The 19,604-nt window shown below is 35.2% G+C and overlaps 2 protein-coding genes across 2 annotated transcripts in view; both read left to right on the top strand.

Annotated features, from left to right (window-relative positions):
* Positions 1-6,347: 6,347 nt before the first annotated feature.
* Positions 6,348-16,049, top strand: LOC122019772 (histone-lysine N-methyltransferase ASHR3-like). The gene is made up of 11 exons (XM_042577288.1): positions 6,348-6,875; positions 7,987-8,130; positions 9,507-9,671; positions 10,546-10,572; positions 10,754-10,868; positions 10,999-11,098; positions 12,283-12,376; positions 13,163-13,241; positions 14,820-14,991; positions 15,096-15,176; positions 15,603-16,049. The coding sequence occupies exons 1-11, from the start codon at positions 6,546-6,548 to the stop codon at positions 15,757-15,759; spliced, it is 1,464 nt and encodes a 487-aa protein (XP_042433222.1). The 5' UTR covers positions 6,348-6,545; the 3' UTR covers positions 15,760-16,049.
* Positions 16,050-17,464: 1,415 nt separating this feature from the next.
* LOC122019763 (nudix hydrolase 3-like) overlaps positions 17,465-19,604 on the top strand; it is a 41,260-nt gene continuing 39,120 nt past the window's right edge. The window contains exons 1-3 of the mRNA XM_042577278.1: positions 17,465-17,604; positions 17,710-17,937; positions 19,374-19,500. Coding sequence (XP_042433212.1) covers positions 17,525-17,604; positions 17,710-17,937; positions 19,374-19,500 — 435 coding nt within the window. The 5' untranslated portion in view covers positions 17,465-17,524. The remainder of the gene's footprint in view (positions 17,605-17,709; positions 17,938-19,373; positions 19,501-19,604) is intronic.

Raw genomic sequence — 19,604 nt, 5'->3', positions numbered from 1 at the left:
AAAACTTGATGTGTGGATAAATCCGCAAGTGCACGGAGATGTTATCAATTAATAAAAAATATCAATTCCATGAGAACTGTGAATTAAGTATTAGTTAGAATGACAAAATAGATTATCTAGAGAATCAAGGGTAGAAGGCATGAACATGAGAATGATAGTTGAGAGATCAAAGAAGGTTCAGTAGTGAAGGCAATTCTAGGACTTCGATTTCACCTAAATAATTATAAACACCTCATTTATGTTTGGTTTCCTATCCTCAATGGGTGTTTATGTAAATAAATCATCCTATGATATCCGATGTGAACTTTTACTTCTACAATGATGTATCAACCTAATAATTGTTTACAATGAATTATGTTTAATCCATCAAGCTCTATGACGACCTAAGGCTCATCGCGGCATACCGAGTTGCACCTTCGTATCCCACTCTCCATGTCTCAATTTTCTAAGGGTCGGAGGGTAGGGTTCTCCTTTTAGTTTATCCCCAAACCCTTGTGGGATTCAAATCTCATGCTTTTGACATCAAGATATGTTAATATGGTAGATTCGAAATATAAACACACATTTCATCAAACAAAAAACATGCAAACATATATATAGATTAATCGAAAAGATATTCGCATAATAAAATGGCTACTTCCTATATCCTAGAATCATGAGAACTACTTCATAAAAAATGAATTACAATTCAAAGACACAAATGGAAGTATTCAAATGGATGAAAACAATAAATAGAGATAGAGAGATGCTTAGGGAGAAGATTTTTAGTATCTTCGGAGTAGTTCCCTGTGCTGGAGATGGACGAATCATTGGAGTCAATGAAGATGATGACTCTAGGGTTTCCCCAAGAGGGGAAACCATCTCCCAAGGAGGGGGACGAAGTCCCCTTGTCCAAGAGTGGTCAAGCAAGGGTTTGCTTGACCCTTTTATACCCCCTCAAGTGATCTAGATCTGCAGGCTTACATGACTCTACCAAAACATTGTTTTCAACCCTTAGACCCAATTTTCTCAGGTTGGGCCTTGAATAAAGTCGTAGATATTGAAAATATCTACATTTTGATAGGTGGTTAAACTCTTGGGTCTAGACGAGTCGAAAGTTATGGTCATTTTAAGTTTGGTTTGTAGTTTGGGTTGAGCAGGACAAATTTGCCAAATTTACAAGGCTCCACCAAACCAAATTTTTTGACCATTATATCTAATTTACTTGTGTTAGATCCTGAAAAAAAGTTCTAGATATTGAAAGTATCTACGTTTTCATATGTGGTATGACCCATGGTTAGAAATAATATAAAAGTTATAGTCATTCAAAGTTTGGTTCGCATTGTAGGTAGAGGCTAACACATGCCATGCTTGTTCCCACGGGCACCGGTGAGAAGATGGCAGAGCCCAGCATGACCATCGCCATCCACTCGAGCTGGCCGTATGGAAGCTGTTTGGGGTTATTTTAATACCATTTTATGCTCAATTTCTTCCATATGAACATGCTTATGTAATGGGACATTGCTAGAGCATCTTCATTGATTAAAACTTTATTTTGATGGGTTTTTGAATCCTTTTTCTTTATGAGTGCTTCATGCGTTTGACTCCTTACTCCACTTCACTTTTAGTGCTCTATTTTAGCTCAAAATTCATATTTTATCAATGAAAATATACAAAGAGCAATTCTTTGAACTAAAAGTAGCAAAAAGAAACACATAAAGATAAAAATATGAAATATATGTATATAAAATAGGATATGATGTGTCTTAAATTATGATAAAAAACCTATATGAAATGTACATATCAAGTATTTGCCATCAGGAAAGGAAAGTACGTAGATGCTCTAATACTATTGATAGATATTGAAATAGAAAACAATATAAAAATAGAGAAAACCAAAATTTGCTCGATTAGTTGATATTTAACTTGTTTATTGATGTAGAGTATCCAAGGACACAATCATCTCATATTATCCAACGTGGCGATGTTCCCTTTCAAGCTATTATGAGAAAAAAATGATGCTACCAACCTCCCTTTTGGATTTTGAAGAAAGATGATCGAGGATATTTACAATGAAGATGATTAGTTTGTGGCCTCTTAACATAGTTGCACTCTATTCAGAGTCGAGATAAGATAAGATTAGATGGTCAAAATTTTAGATTTAGTTTTTTGATTTTTTTTCTTTATTTGTTTCAAATTTTCAGAATTAGTTTTCTTTTTAAAAAATTAATTTATATTTTATCCTTTTTAGGATTAATTTTTTAAAAAGTTAATTTAGTTTTTTTTTAAACATTAACTTTTTTTTAAAAAAATTTCATTTGTCTGTTGTTACTTTTTCTTATGTTTAAGTTATTTAAACAAACATTAGAACTCTGGTAACAAAGATGGTTAATATTGAGTGAATGTTGAATTTGATTTAAATAAATAAATTATTTTCGTTTAAACCTAGGTGCGATTTTTCTTTGTTTACGAATTATCTTCCTATATTTTTCTTTATAAACCTCTAATTTGAAGGTTGCATCCGAAGTTTCTTCCACCGCGTCATTTATGGTACAACCACTACAATCTTATAAAAAAAATAATTCCAGTTAGCCTCATTGACTATCTCTGGGGTGATCGGCCAGGTCCCAAGGAAGTTTTTCACTGGCTACCAGGGTAAATTGAGAATCGCACGCGGCGGCCAGCCCAGAAGCCCAGTGTCCTTTAGTTGTGTCCCCATTTGGAGGAAATATATTTCTACAAATACGCCATAGCTGGGGATCGAATTGGAGGTATCTGGATGATAACCTGGATATCCTACCGCGGTAATATACCCCGGGGAAAAAAATGATAATCCTAATTAGCCTTATTGACTATCCCTAGAAGTGATCGTCCCGGCCCCACGGAAGTTTTCCATCGGCCACTAGGGTAAACCAGAAAGCGCTCACGGCGGTCAACCCAAAAGACCAACATCCTTTGACTGCACCCCCATTTGGAAGAAAAATTTCTACAGATACGCTATAACTGGGATTCGAACCACGGATACACTACAATTTTATAAAGATATTATAGATAATTTTAAAATTACATTAGTTATTATTTAATTAATTTGATCATAGAATCTAATATGAAACCTTACCATGCATGCATTTATTTTAATTCTATGTATACATGTATATACATAGAATCTTGTTGGCCAGAATCTGACCAGCTAGAATTCTCTATCGTCCAATCATAATACATGCATGTAATTAATATATGCATATGATATTACTAAAATACCCTTGTACATGCATGCATGCATGAATTCTAGCTGGCCAGATTTTGACCATTTAGCATTACCCAATCATAAAGTAAATCTTGTTGGCCAGAATCTGGCAGCTAGAATTCTCTATCGTCCAATCATAATACATGCATGTAATTAATATATGCATATGATATTACTAAAATACCCTTGTACATGCATGCATGCATGAATTCTAGCTGGCCAGATTCTGGCCATTTAGCATTACCCAATCCTAGAGTAAATCTTGTTGGCCAGAATCTGACCAGCTAGAATTCTCTATCGTTCAATCATAATACATGCATGTAATTAATATATGCATATGATATTACTAAAATACCCTTGTATATGCATGCATGCATGAATTATAGCTGGCCAGATTCTGGCCATTTAGTATTACCCAATCCTAGAGTAAAATCTTGTTGGCCAGAATCAGGCCAGCTAGAATTCTCTATCGTCCAATCATAATACATGCATGTACGTGCATGTAATTAATATATGCATATGATATTACTAAAATACCCTTGTACATGCATGCATGCATGAATTCTAGCTTGTCAGATTTTGGCCATTTAGCATTACCCAATCCTAGAGTAAATTTTGTTGGCCAGAATCTGCCAGCTAGAATTCTCTATCGTCCAATCATAATACATGCATGTAATTAATATATACATATGATATTACTAAAATACCCTTGTACATGCATGCATGCATGAATTCTAGCTGGCCAGATTCTGACCATTTAGCATTACCCAATCCTAGAGTAAATCTTGTTGGCCAGAATCTGACCAGCTAGAATTCTCTATCGTCCAATCTTAATACATGCATGTACATGCATGTAATTAATATATCATATGATATTACTAAAATACCCTTGTACATGCATGCATGCATGAATTCTAGCTGGCCAAATTCTGACCATTTAGCATTACCCAATCCTAGAGTAAATCTTGTTGGACAGAATCTAGCCAGCTAGAATTCTCTATCGTCCAATCATAATACATGCATGTAATTAATATATGCATATGATATTACTAAAATACCCTTGTACATGCATGCATGCATGAATTCTAGCTGGCCAGATTCTGACCATTTAGCATTGCCCAATCCTAGAGTAAATCTTGTTGGCCAGAATTTGGCCAGCTAGAATTCTCTATCGTCCAATCATAATACATACATGTAATTAATATATGCATATGATATTATTAAAATACCCTTGTACATGCATGCATACATGAATTCTAGCTGGCCAGATTCTGACCATTTAGCATTACCTAATCCTAGAGTAAATATTGTTGGCCAGAATCTGGTCAGCTAGAATTCTCTATCGTCTAATCATAATACATGCATGTAATTAATATATGCATATGATATTACTAAAATACCCTTGTACATGCATGCATGCATGAATTATAGTTGGCCAGATTCTGACCATTTAGCATTACCCAATCCTAGAGTAAATTTTGTTAGCCAAAATCTGGCCAGCTAGAATTCTCTATCGTCCAATCATAATATATGCATGTACATGTATGTAATTAATATATACATATGATATTACTAAAATATCTTTGTACATGCATGTATGCATGAATTCTAGCGGACCCGATTTTGACATTTAGCATTACCCTTAATCCTATACATGTATGTACATTAATTCTCAAAATTAACTTTTTAACATACCACGGATCGTTTGACATATCGTTTTCATGAACACAACTAATACAACGGGATAGTTTAAGATATTGTTTTTATAAACTTGGAATTGAAGGAGCTCACTGAGCTGCCATTCGTAGGCATCAAGGTGTATATGGGTATATTCATGCTAACTTGGGTTTTTTAAGTTGTTTTTACGCCTTGTAACTTAATTGTGGTATTAACTGATGTGGACTACTATTCTGTAGTCATAGGAGTCAGGGATCAACTGTTGGAACTCCACAAAATGACACAATTAAATGATCAACTCAACTAAAAGAGATTTGCCTAATTGGCTTTTTATCATTGGTGCAACTCCCATATCAAAAGTACTCTCGAGGTTATAATCTGACTAAAGGAGATTTTCTATCTAAATTATATTTGTTGAACATGCATTAATCTATTGATTTGATGATTTTAAAGAATATAATATTTGATGTTCGAGTGTGAATCCATTAAAAATTTACTCTAATGGATTAAATGCGTTTTAGTAGATTGGCATATATATATATATATTATTTGTTGTTGTATTCGAAACATTATCTCTTTGAAAAAATAAATACAAAATATAGATTGGAAGGGACAATAAGTCAAAAGATAACATCTCTTGTTTTCTTGAGAAAAGAAGAATAGATAAATATTAACACTTGTCGAAACTAACATCCGTTCCTAGTCATTCTTCCGTCCAAAAATCAAAAGAAAACTAATTAATAAAACTTATCCTTTTTATCTATATCTATTTAAATAAACTACTTTCCCTTTGTATCATCTTTTTTATAAAATATTCTTCTTCCTGCTGACCAAAACGGTGCCTTCACCGCTTTGGGGGCACTTGTTAATGCTTGACAGTTAATCCCACGCCACCCAGAAATCCACGGCCCATGTGGGTCTCGCGTCCCATGCCCAATAAGCAACAAAGTAGAGCCATCGGGCACTAAACTTCCCTAATCAGAGTCTATTTTCCCATGTGACTTTGCATGGACGATGGTTTCCGACCGCACCGCACACCAATCGGAGTCAAGGTGGGAATCACAGGCACCGTCTCTTTTCCTTCGCGTTCTCTCCAATCACGACGAAGCCCGAGTTGACTGGTAAGGAAGCGAGAAGATATGTTTCATTCCAAAGCCATGCCGATCCATCCATCCTTCCGCCTCGGTGTCCAATTCTTATAATTCAATTAATTTGGGGACGATTTTTATAAAAGTTTTCAATTTCGGTCCACGATAGTTCAGTTTATTTTTTTTAAAATTAAATTCAACATCAAACCCATGTCAACGACCCGCTGTGCCATGTAGCATAAATTAAACGAGAAGGGCAGGACTCGAACCGTCGAGCTCGAGTACGACTATCCAGTATTCCAGCATCCATCAGTCTCATTCCTCCATCGTCGCTCTATTTTCCCGCCCAACTTGGCCATTTTGGTTTTTCCCGTTTCCGGTTTCCCCTCGTCATTTCCCCCCTCTTTTTCTGTCTTTTCTTTTATCTCCAGCAGTGAAATATAACTCCCCGACAAGGGGAGTGAACTTCATTCCAAATCGGCGAGCCCCCTTCTCTCCTCGACCTCCTTTTCTGTTCCGTCTATCCCCTAGATCGAGCTTCCTCGGAGTTATCGATGCCGGATCTTGGCAACCTCCTCCTCCCCTCTGTTGCCCCGCCAACGGTGGTCGTCCAGCACGGCGATCCTTCGTGTTCATCCTCGTCCTTCCGCCGCGAAACCCTAGATGGGAACTCCGATCTGGACCGCAGGTGGAGCAGCCACCTCCGGTTCGCGATATCGAAGGGCAGCTCCTGCGCAGAGCTCAAGAGGGACCAAAGCGCGAAGATTGCCGACGGGAAATCGTCACTGGAGGATCACGTGCGGGAGTGGAAGGAGAAGAGGATCGCCTCTGGCGTTCCAGAGCGGGAGTGCACCTTCCCTTTCCTCACTAATGCTCCAAGAACGGTGAATTTCCTTCTTTTGTTGTCATAAGAACGGTGAATCTCCGTTAGAGTAATTGATTAGCGTACCGTTGTCTTGATTTTCTTTCTATTATAATCGCCAATTTGGGTTGGAATTACCGTTTATTGAATGTTTGGGTTGAACCAGAGTTAGAAGTCAACTCTCTGTCTGTAAGGAGGAGGTGCTATTTGGGAATCATAGAAAGCCATCAACATGCATTTAGTTATGAAAGAAAAAAATTTATGGATTCTTGAGTGATTTCACATCTTAATGCAAGCGAGAAGGTAACATGAGGAAGTTATCATGCAAGCACAAGCTGGGGTATGGGGTCAGACTGAAAAAAGTACCTTTTATTTTCTCCGAGATAAGAGACTTTTATTTTGGGTGATTGTCTGTTTCCTTTGTTTTGATCTTTTTTCTTCCTCCATTGCATTTATTATTTGCTATACTCGAATTTCTAAAATCCAATGTTTTATGATGATATGTGATGTGATTATATGACACACTAATTTATGTTATGATTGAACCAAAGAAAATGGTGCATTCTAAACATTGGAGACATTCTTTTCTTGTACTCATGTTTAGTTGCTTCCTCATTTGAGATTGATTGGGTGATTGAACATGGAGAGGTGAACACAACAATGTTCCAAGCTCCACCAACTGCTCTTTTAAGTGCGAACTACCAAGTGCCCTTTATTTTAGGACTATATTATTCTCAAATATGATTTCAAGGATCGCTATCCTGTACCAAGAAAGTCTTTTCTTTTTTACCAACATAGTTATAGCTCCTTAATGCAACCTTAGTATTCATATAACTTACTTGCTTTCTGCCAGTTCTGAATAGGTAGTCATCTGGGAAAGTAAAAATAACTGAAATTATTAGCTTGCACTATTACATTATTGATACTATTTAACCAGTTTTCAGCACTGATAATGTATTAATGTGATTCCAATAGCAGGTTGTTCTTATAATAATCATAACAAAAAAAATTCTAAAACATTATATATCTGACTATGGTTTTTCAGAGCAACTAGATTGTCTTCTATGTGCATCTGGATTTCTGATCACTTTGTTTCTTAGCATATAGAAACTTATGCATGGGAGCTTTTACAGGTTGATTGTCGGATGTGTAATAGGCCTATCTTTCCTGGAGATGAAATACGCTGCACAGTCGTTGGTTGTCAAGAAGGTTATCATTTAACATGTGTTAAGCAGATGATTGGACCCACATGCAAACCTTTCAAGTGCCCTCAACATGTATGATTGGAAATTGCTACTAAATATAATTCTTTTGATCGTGCAATTCAAAGCTTAAATAATCATTTATTCATAGATGCTGCTATATGCATTGTTCTTATCTGATGGCGTGTTGCACTTCAATTCACTAATTGGTTGTTGTATTCTTTCCAATCTCACTGCTGCTTGTAGTTTTATATTTGAATATTTGATTATTTTCCTTTGTTTTATTAATATTTTCTTAATTTTATTCTTTTAAATCTTGTGTTCCTTGGGATATTATATAAGTTCATTTTAGATCACTTCATTCATGGATGGTCAACACTATCATCCAATTCTAACGTGCATAGATTTGATACACTTTACTCTCCTCATCAATCCTTACCAGGTTTAATTGGTCTTAATCTAGTTTTTCTGCAACTTTAGAAGAGGAATGGAGTAAAGATAGTTAAGTCACACTATTTATAGCAGGTTAGTTGGGAAAGAAGGTGAAATGTGAAATGATAGAGAAAAGTAGATGATTATGATTGTATCTTACAGAATATGCTAACCTTAACTATCACACATTTTCTTTGACTTTTATTGCACTATAAATGTAAAAGGATAAGTATTAGCCATTTATCTCCTGATGTATTGTTATCATCATGATGAGAGAGGGTTGAACATGTTATTTGTGACTAAGAAATGATCTTAGGGTGCCATTTTTCAAACATGCTTCTTATTTATCAGAGTTTGTCTTTGTATTAGCTGACATGCCACAGTTAAAAAAGTGCTAGGAATAGAGTTAGCACAGTTATCGTGCTCAAAAATATAGATGGAGAGTTATTGAATATAACATCTTGGCAATATAATATTTTACTGAATTCCTCTGGAACAAGTATATGGATTAGCTCTAAATGTGTTTATGACTAAAATAACTTCTATATTTTTCTTTCATAAGATTAAAATCTTATGATATATGAAATTAAACAAATAGCTTTCCATGATGTTGCTGAATAATTATGGTTTTTATTGTGTTTTTGTGTCTTGAACTTGAAGTCCATGCTTGCATTTGAAGCACCTTTTAGGTACTGAACATATATACCTGAATAAATTCTTAAATTTATGACTCTAAATTGGCGACTTTCAGATATGGATTATTTGCATACTTGAAAATGAAATACTTTGCAACAATTATCTTTTTAGCGGTTGTGTGTGAATTTTAATGATTTGCATAATTTTATCTGGATAGTTGCTGAGTGCTACTATCTGTAGTTTGTATCTTCTTATTACAGTTATGTGTCTTTATGTCTCCATTTTGATCTAGAAACAAATGAAATGATGTACTTTCTTATGGAGTTAAACATGATTATTGAAGGATCCATATCCAAGTGTGCCATTAACACCTTTTTCCCCAGGGATGTTTCATTTGCAAACAGAAAGGGCACTGGCGTTGTGTTAGATGTGAAGTGGCAGCACATGCAAAATGTGCACCATGGCCAATGAATGTCATCTATTTGAAAAATCAACCAGGACGAGCTGTTTGTTGGAGGCATTCTTCTGATTGGCGTCTTGAGAAGGAGGTCAATCTCTTCTTTCCTGAGCAAAAAGATATGCTATTTTCTTTATCTCTTTCTGTGTTTATGTTTTCTTCAGCTTTTTTATATGTTCAAATGTTTTTTTTCTATTGATTTATACTTGTGAACTATGTGATGCTTGTTAAATAATCATATTTTAGCATCCCACCCACATTCTGTGCAAGGTTACCATGCCATATCATCTCATTCTTGCAATTCCTGAACAAATCAAGACAATTCTCCTTTATGCAAAAAGATATTACTTTAATTTTATGGTTACTTATCCAAAAAAATCTAGCTACTAGGGAAGAATCAAAATTGTATATTCAATTAAACATTGTCTCACTGGAAAATTGTTTAAGGCACGAACTATGTATAAGAGAATGCAAGCCAAAAATGCGTAGGCATTGCATGAATCACCTGTTCTTGAGATTAAACAAGGACACACTATAGAAAAAAAAAGGAGGCCAGGATCATATTAGTTGGCCAAGCTAGGACCCAAAATTTAAATGTGGTTGGATTTTATGCTAAAGGTTTGATTGAATAATTACTAACTTAAGCTACTACAAAAGGGCCCAATTTGTAGATTTTGTAAAAGCTTGTTGAATAGTCTAAAATGTTATTGGTGGATTTTTTGGATGATATTTTTACTTGTTGATTTACCTTTGCTAATAGCTTATTATGCCATGTGACTTACCATTATCTCCTGGCTGTCTATGCTAATTTATTCAAAGTCTAATAATTGCTAGTTTTATTAAGTATTTGATTTTTTTTCCCTTCTTGTTCCCCCTTTTTCTATTTTTTTAGAGTAGCGCTTCGTTATTCTTAATCATTATTGATCAGGTTGGCTGACAGGACTTGTTCTTTTGAGTGATAACAGCATGCAGATCCAACTAGTGATGTTAAGGTATTTTATCGTTGGAGTGCTATCTGTTTCTTTTTTACAATATTAGACTTCAAAACAAGTTAGGGACTCTTCGTCCTTGCTAAAATGCCTTAGAAATATATCGATATACAAGAAAGCAATATACAATCTTTTATCCTTTGCCTTCTTCCTGTAATTACAATGATTTGAAAAATTTGAACAGGAAGCATTACTGCGCTTACCTCTTCCATATGCTGATGAAGAGTTTAAGATGGGCTCCATCCTGAAAGATGTTATGGACAAGACCGAGCCAGCTCCCTATGTACACATCAGACGGAGTATCCTCAACAAGATTTGGCCTTGTAATTAAGAGTTTATTGGCTTCTTGTTATTATAGTACTGTTGGTGGTGTATTTTTTTGACATGCATGCCTAAATTACCTATATGATTCTTTCTTAACAAGAGTAGATATTTACTTAATCAAGAAGAAGCGAGATGGTTCTGAGACTAGTGGTGGATGCACTAATTGCAATCCTAACTCGACATGTCAGGAGAATTGTGAATGCAGGTTGTGCTGTCTCTTTCATGTGCTGATTGTTCATTCTAGTATTTGTGCTGGAAAATTATGAATGAACATCAAATTACTTTATTTCTTCTTAATTAATCTTTCTATTCTATCATGCCTTACTCAAGGTAAGATTTGGTGAATGATAGACCTCGATTGCTGCATGTGATTTAAAGCATCATATTCCTCATGATTTGAGTAGAGCTCTCAGTTTGGTGGATGAAAGTAAATAAAGAAACTTAGTCTATTGATGAACATTAAAGCCATAAATAACAATTAAAGGAAATATGCTAATGAAAGTGTTATTTAATCTGTAAATTCACAAGATGATGCTTTGCAGTCCTAGTTTAGGGCGTTCGTTTTGTTCACTTTCCTTTCCTGGCTTCTCTGGATATCATGAATAAGGTATGATCTAAGAGGCCAAGTTACAATTAACATCAAGTTGATTGTTTTCCAATAGGGTCAAGTAAACAGGAGATCTACTAAATTTATATCATCAAGGGGCTTACCTAAAATGATACAGAATAAAAAAAAAAAAGGGTAGTCCGGTGTACGAAGCTTCCGCCATGTGGGGTCCCGGGGAAGGATCCATTGTACGCAGCCTTATCTTATTTTTTGCAAGAGGCTGTTTCCAGGATTCGAACCCGTGACCTTTTGGTCACATGGCAACAACTTTACCGTTGCGCCAAGGCTCCCTTCATGGTTCTTCTAAAATGGTATAGAATATTCTTCTAAAATTTAATGGTTCTTCTAAAATTGCCTCATCAAAGTGTTTGTCTAAAGTGCCTTTAGAGGACTTTTTAACACCTAAAATAGGACAATTGTCAAAATCAACTAGAATTTAAAATTTTAAAACAAATTGGTTCATAATTTGCATTAGTTGGTGTTTGAATTCAACTCATTGTGAGGAGGATTTGTAGAAAATATTTGTGGAAGTTTGGTTTGTCCATGGTCATACCGTCATAGAGCTGTGTTGTACACGTTCTTTTTAATCTTGGGTCTGATATTGAGGTTTTTTTTTTATTTGCTTGTTTAGCACTTCTGTTAAAACATACATATTTCTTATTAACAATTTTTCATGGATACTATATGAACTGGAGAGCATTACAACTATGTATGTTGTGAGTGTCTGATATTTTGTTTTGACAAGCCTCAAATAATAGTTCGTGTTGATGTGATTCAAACAGGGGTCTTTCAATTAGTTGCTCCAAGGATTGCCATTGTTCTGATATGTGCAGAAATCGTCCTTTTCGTAAAGAAAAAAAGACCAAAGTTGTTAAGGTAATTTTACTTCAAAAATGTACAATGTGTGGGTGATGAATTGCAGGATATGATGCTGATTCATGATGGTAATTTCGGAAAAGATTTTCTGTATCCTTGTTTTCTTATTAAAATTCAGCTTCAAGCTCTAAATGACCATGCAATGCCTAACTTCTGTTACATATTCGTGATTAAATGAAACATTATCAGTTTTTGCTCTCTGCTGCAGAGTAGTATTTGGACGTACCCTAAAAAAGAATTAATGTTAATTGCAAGTAAGCAAAACAATTTAATGTTAGTGGGTTAATTTTTCTATGTTACTTACAACTTCATATCTAATTATTTATGAATCTGAATCATTTTTGGATATATACAATATTTATCTATTTTCTCTTATTTCATTGTCTATTGGTGTGATATTTGATTCTTTCGTATAATAAATAAACAAATTATAGTGATTAAAGTTGTTTGAATATTACTAACAATATAGCCTTGTATATTGTCAACAATGGATTAAAATCCATGTAACTCACCTAATGGCATGTCGTTGTTGCTGTTCTTTTCCAAAGTATTGTTAATTGTTATACTTGCTACCATATATGTTAGCTAGTGAATTCTAAATTCAAATGGAGGTTTGTACAATACTTGTAAAGAATAGGGCTTTGGGTGCCTAAAAGGATGACCTTAACTGGGACACCTAACAACATACTAATTTTATGTCAGGGGTGTCCTTTTTTGACACGGACATCTGCATGCTAATTGTTGCACTACATTTGATTAAGTTGGCTTTGTTTTTTCCTCTTTCAGACAGAATATTGTGGATGGGGAGTTGTTGCATTAGAGGTTATGGAGAAGGGAGACTTCATCATAGAGTATATTGGAGAAGGTATATTGGAACTCTCTCTCCCAAATGTTTTTTTAAAGTTTCTGTGACATGTGCAACATATCTTTTCTATAGAGCATATCCATCCACATTATTTGATTAGCATGTCTTGTTTAAGCTTTATAATATTCTTGAAGTAATAGCATTGATAGAATTGATAAGTTCAATTTGTAAGGATCCACATAAATAAGAAGAATTGACCCTGTATTGGTTAGTGCTGTCAGAATGTATCATTTTGACTGTTGATCTATACCAATTTTATATCTGATTGGGCTTGTGTCTAAATAGTTTTGGTGGTCCCAATATATGACTTGCCATGTGCTCCCGACTGCACTATCCAAAATCAATGGAGCAGGAAGATTCTCTTTTGCAACTCATCCTTCTATTCCATTTTCTGAGTCATGTGGAGGAGATGTAGCATGATAAAAAGAGAGGGGATGCACCTACAAGAACCCTGAAAATTGTATCTATCAATATCAAGTTGTTATCCCTAGTCCAACTCATAGGCCTAAATTACTTTGTTAGAATTAATAGTCTGTACTTCATAGGCTTAAATTAATAGTAGTTCAGCTATATAAACATGTAAGCCTCTTTTATTCGTCTACATGTCTCTATATGTGACTGGACTAAGGAGTCGCAAGATTACTTGAACTGTTTCTTTTTCTGTTGATATTTTGAACCTTTCTATCACTTGTATGAATAATTTTTTATGGATTTTTTTTTGAAAGTGCTAGATATGAGATACAAAAGCGCTACAAACCTATAATATACTAGTAGTCTAAGGAAGTGCTGCTAGCATGCATGTTCTTATTTAGACCATTGATGGCACACTTGTGCTGAAGCCTAGAATATACTAGTAGTCTAAGACAAATGCTGCTAGCATGCATGTTCTTGTTTAGACCATTCCTGGCACACTTGTGCTCAGTCTTCTGAGAACAAGAATTGTTAGAGATTTTCTTAAAGATAATTATTCTAAAATTTCTTGGTTGAACTGATGCCTATGCCAGTAATTATGGAGGGCTCTATTTGTTGCTAGGGCACCTAAAATTTGTGATATGGATATTGACATTGACAGCACATGCCCTAGGTTCATCATTGCCTGGGCTTATGGTTCACATACTCAAGGCTAAAGTACATTTAGTTCTAACTTCTAATAAGGTAAAATGAGTTGGGATTGTAGAAATTTTAGGATGATTCAGAAGATGCAACAGCATTAAATATCACAGGGTGATTCAGAAGATACAACTTGTTAGGGTGACTTAGAAGATACTGATAATAGTCTTATTATTCCGAACATCTAACAGCAGTGTGATGTATAAGTAGCTTATTTGAGAATTTTATTACTGGTAGTTGTAAGTGGAGGTTTTAGTCAATATGTGCTTCTATGGATAATTCCTATTTGTTTGTTTGTATGAATTTTTGCAACTGTACTTTGCTTCTGACTGACTTGTCATGATATAGATACAACTTGTTCCAAGAGTGACGTGAAACACACTTGAATTTATGTTACCTTCTGCATTGATTAAATAACAATTCATCACTTAATGTCGAGGTACTTACTTTGCTGTATGTTTGATTCAGTTATTGATGATGCTTTATGTGAAAAAAGGCTGTGGGACATGAAACATCGAGGGGATCAGAACTTCTACATGTGTGAACTTCATAAGGATTTCACAATAGATGCAACTTTTAAAGGAAACACTTCTCGATTTCTAAACCACAGTTGTCATCCAAACTGCAAACTAGAGAAGTGGTAGGTATCCTCAGGATTTTTTGACACGATGCTAATCGCTTCTCTGAACTTCATATTGTGAGTTTTACAACTCAGTAAAATGGAAACATGATACTGTGTTTCAGGCAAGTTGATGGGGAGACACGTGTAGGTGTCTTTGCTTCTCGCTCAATAGAAATTGGAGAGCCACTGACATATGATTACAGGTACATGTTAAATGGATTTTCAAAGATTTATTTATTTTTCACTCAAAGAACCAAAGGAATTTGGTGGAGAATTACTTTTCTGAGGAAAAAGAGCAAGAGGTAGCAGTACAGTTAGGGCAATAAGCTGGATATCGGTTATAAATAATTTGAATGTAAATTTTGCTCAAAATCACCAAGGCATGATGCACCTTTATTTTATCTGTTTCCCATGTGCTTTTGCACATTCATGAAAAAGGTACAAAATTTATGGAGACTAAAGGCCACAAATTTCTGAATTTTAGATATTTTCTGATTCTGATTTTTTTTTTTAGGCTTTACTCATTATCTTTGTTCTTTATATTGCTTGAGCTTCTCACCCTTGTGTTTTCTGGTTGAAACATTGAGTGGGTAAATTCAAAGTTAATGAGAATTTTTGCTTGTTCTTAGATTTGTGCACTTCGGACCCATGGTTAGATGTTATTGTGGAGCATCCAACTGCCAAGGATATTTAGGAAGCAAGAAAAAGATAAGCCAGATTCCACTGTCCTGGGGTTGCAAAAGAAAGAGATCTATCATGGTTCTGCGCGACAGAAGATTCAGTTGAAGGAACAAAGTAATTTGTTATTTTATTTTTCCATGCGCTACAATTAACTCAATTGATTGTACCTCGAGCTATGGGGTTGAAATTCCTTTTTGCCAGTTACTTTTTTATACCTCTTCTCTGCCTGCGACATCAGTTTTGCTGGTGTTGTGGCGTGTTGAGTGACCTAAGATTCCTGTTCACGGCAAAATTTTCTCGGGGTGGCTAAATGCCTCCGCCGTCTTGGAAGAAGATTTATGATGTTCAGCCATTCAAATTGACACTTAATTGAATCTATTGAAGTTTAGTTATAAGAGAATGATATTTATCTAGAGTTAGAAGGATCCTAAGCAGTCAATAGTGCTACAGGGTGCAGTTGAACTGAAGGGATGTCCCTTGTGGTAATAAATATGGTCTGCAACATGGATTGGGTATGTATAATTGTATCTTATTGCGAGTAGAAAAATAGCGAAGATAGATTTAAATAAGCTCCTTCAACACTCAAATTTTGTAGTTGTGCAAGTACCTTTACTTTCCAATGAATCAAATAAAGTTGATTAGCACTTTTAATGTCTTCATGGATTGATATAGTTGAAAAATAATTATTTTAATAAATTTTGAGATTAATTTTGATATAAAATATTTTATTGGTTGTCTAATTTTTTTTTTCATGTAAAGGACTATTAGAAATAAAATATTTCTTGTGATTATCGGTTTGTATCTAATTGGGAGAGTGACGATATTAAACTGTATTACAATTTGTTTTGATGGATTCTAAATAATAACCTAACGCCATGTCAGATATCTCCAGTGGCTCACAGCTGCATTCTCACGATCGGAGATTAGTTATGACGACATAACTTTATGCTCACTGCTATAGACAAAATAAATCACTCAGTTTATTACGAAAGTATGAAATATTTTGATTCTAGCCGTTATAACCTTTTTAGGTTCGTCATTTCAAAAAAATATCTTTATGGAACTCTTCCACACCTGGATCATTATAATCTTCGATGCTGAAACCATCGCGGGGAAGTTGATACCTGTCCCCTCGTATAGAATTTTAGAACTTTTTTTTAACTTGTTTTTTTTTTTGTTGAAAATAAGCGACGGAAGTTTTCCTGTATGAAAATTGAGGATTTTTCCGGGTCATTTTGTGGACGTTGGCCGATCGGATTAAGCACAACTCTGTGCGTTCTTTGCCCATTCCGTATCAGCTTATGTGTTGCAACAGAAGACAACTCAAAGCCATCAGTATATTATAGCATCCTGTTTTGGTGGACCCCGCTTACGCCCCCTGTGTCCACAAAAGGTGAATCGTTGATCTCCAGCGTCCCACAAATTGATCCCACAGCTAAACAGAAAAGATAAATCAGGAAACTACATATATTAACCACCGCTCTATTCTGCAAATTCTCATATATTAACCACTGAGGGGGCGCTTGATTCGAATAAGGGAATGAGAAAAAATATGAAAATGATTACAAATATTATTGAAATGAGAATAATACTCATACCCCTCATATTAGTGGGGAATGATCCATTCTTCTATTTAGAGGAATAAATCCATGGGTCTCACCTTCATTTTTCCAAACCAAGCACAAGTTTAATTTCATTTCCATTCCAAACCCCCAAACAAGCAGCTCCTGAGTACATTTCTCATTTCTCAGGGGTCTAAGTGGAAAATTATCAGAGAGAAAGCAGTAATTAACGTCATTTTTTCGACGAAGGGTTAGTGAAAACTCTCGTCGACTGTTGCTGGCGCCTGCCTCCTGCCATAGCGACGGCCATGGCGGAACCTACCCATCAAGAAGAGCACCTAGACGTCCTGACAAAAACGGGAGAGAAGACCGGAGTTTCGAAGCCAAGGTCTTCCGTCTTCTGAAAGCGGGATCGGAATACCCTCTTATCCTCCTCCCATCTTGAACCCTTCACCTACAAGATCCTCAGAAAATGTCTGCTCTGCAATTGCAGGAGCCTGGTCCATCGGGATGGAGACTATCACCGTGCTGTTCATGTGTGGATATACTCGGAGAGTACGCAGGAGCTTCTCCTGCAGAAACGCGCCGATTGCAAGGCTTCTTGGCCTGCGAAGTGGGATATCTCCAGTGCCGGACACATATCATCTGGAGAGTCATCGCTTCTTACCGCTAGGTACATCGAAAGCTGGGGTCTTTATTATTGTTTGTCTAAATTTGAGAAGTTTATGTGGACAATTTTCATGCTTTTTTCTTCTTAATCCATATCGATCCATACTTGTGATTGGTACTTACTATTCTGTCCATACGTGCCTCATCAATGCTCACAAGTAACTGCTCAAACTTGAATACAGTCCCAATTTAACATATCTTGATATCCACAATATTAAAAATAATAACAAATTTTGCCTAAAAAATAACTAAATGTGTCAAAAATAAAATATAACTAGAAGTATGTAACTTAAGCTCTAATAATGATATTCCCCATAAAATCATTATGTTTGTCAAACTTAAATTACACATATATATATACACTGAGTATGCAATCCCAAATCCATGCTCCTACCTTTTTACCCAAATCTGTTCCATACTTGTTTAAAGGGCAATTAAACCAATAACATGAGTTGGGTAATCATGGCTATTTGGAAAACCACCAAAGAATAAGATTGCAAACTAGAGTAAGAAATAATTATAGCAGTAAGGGGCTAGAAAATGACATGTTTCTGAATGTACATGAATATAAAGGAAAAAGTAAGGTGATACTTCTCCATGTAGAGAATGTATATGAATACAAGGGAAAAAAACAAGGGTACATTAGAACTTGAAAATTTGAAAGATCTTGAAGCCTTGATAATTCTAAACTCTTGGAGTTGTTTAGGGACTAGAGAGCAGCAAGAACGATTTATTTTTGTGTACAATGTCGCCTCAAACAAGCTTCACAAAGCTTAAATAAGCTGGTCCAACATTCATCTCAAGAGGTTCAGGGTCACACTTCCAGCTTAAATGAGTTCAATTTTTTATGACAACTTATTTCAGATTACTCAATAAAGTTTCAGCATTGACTACATTTCAGTCTTGAGTATTCTCTTGGTGTTTGTTATTCTGTAATAGGCCCCCACCCCAATTAAGTTTTAGCATTTCTTTTCCACCAATAATACTAGTAGTTCAAGCTTTCTTAGTCCCTAATCCTTGTTTTTTTGTACATATATATTATTTTACCTGTACATATATGTAACATGTACATTCTATCTTTAATATGCTTTCCATTGATGAGTGCCTTCTCTTTTATAAAAAAGAAGACATACTTTGTTTTGATGACTTGACATTTGATTTCTACTTTTTAATGGAATTGTTGGTTGTACTTCTTACCCAAATGTCATGGAAAATTTGCTTTACCAAATGTCATATAAATTACAGCATTTGGTACATCTTCTGAAATGGTTATGGCCTAGATGCCTAGTATTGTCTAATTATCTATTAGTTGCCAGATAAAAGAATTTACAGATAGGGAAGATGTTAAGTAGCGATCATGCTGGTTAAAGGAGAAATATGGTTGATGGCTCCACTTAATTTCTGCTACTCAATGATCAGCTTAGATTTATATAGATGAATTGTTTCATACATTAGCTTATTTTATGTACCTGTAGTCTATCTTTAAAGTTTTAAAATATTTTGTATAATATCATGCAGTGTTCTAAATAATGGAAGTTATATCAACAATGAAATCAACGATGTATATCTTGTGACAACTTTGAGTCGTATTCCCATGGAGGCCTTCACTCTTCAGGTAAAAAAAGTTATTATAGTTGGGTCAGCACGCTTGAGATATAAACACTTTCTCTATATTGTATCCATAGATATGCAGATATCGAGTATTGGCAACCATGTTCA

The sequence above is a fragment of the Zingiber officinale genome, chromosome 1A, assembly GCF_018446385.1.
Source record: "Zingiber officinale cultivar Zhangliang chromosome 1A, Zo_v1.1, whole genome shotgun sequence".
NCBI classification, from domain to species: domain Eukaryota; kingdom Viridiplantae; phylum Streptophyta; class Magnoliopsida; order Zingiberales; family Zingiberaceae; genus Zingiber; species Zingiber officinale.
Note: the sequence above shows the minus strand (reverse complement) of the source record. Positions and strands in the feature narration are given on the sequence as shown.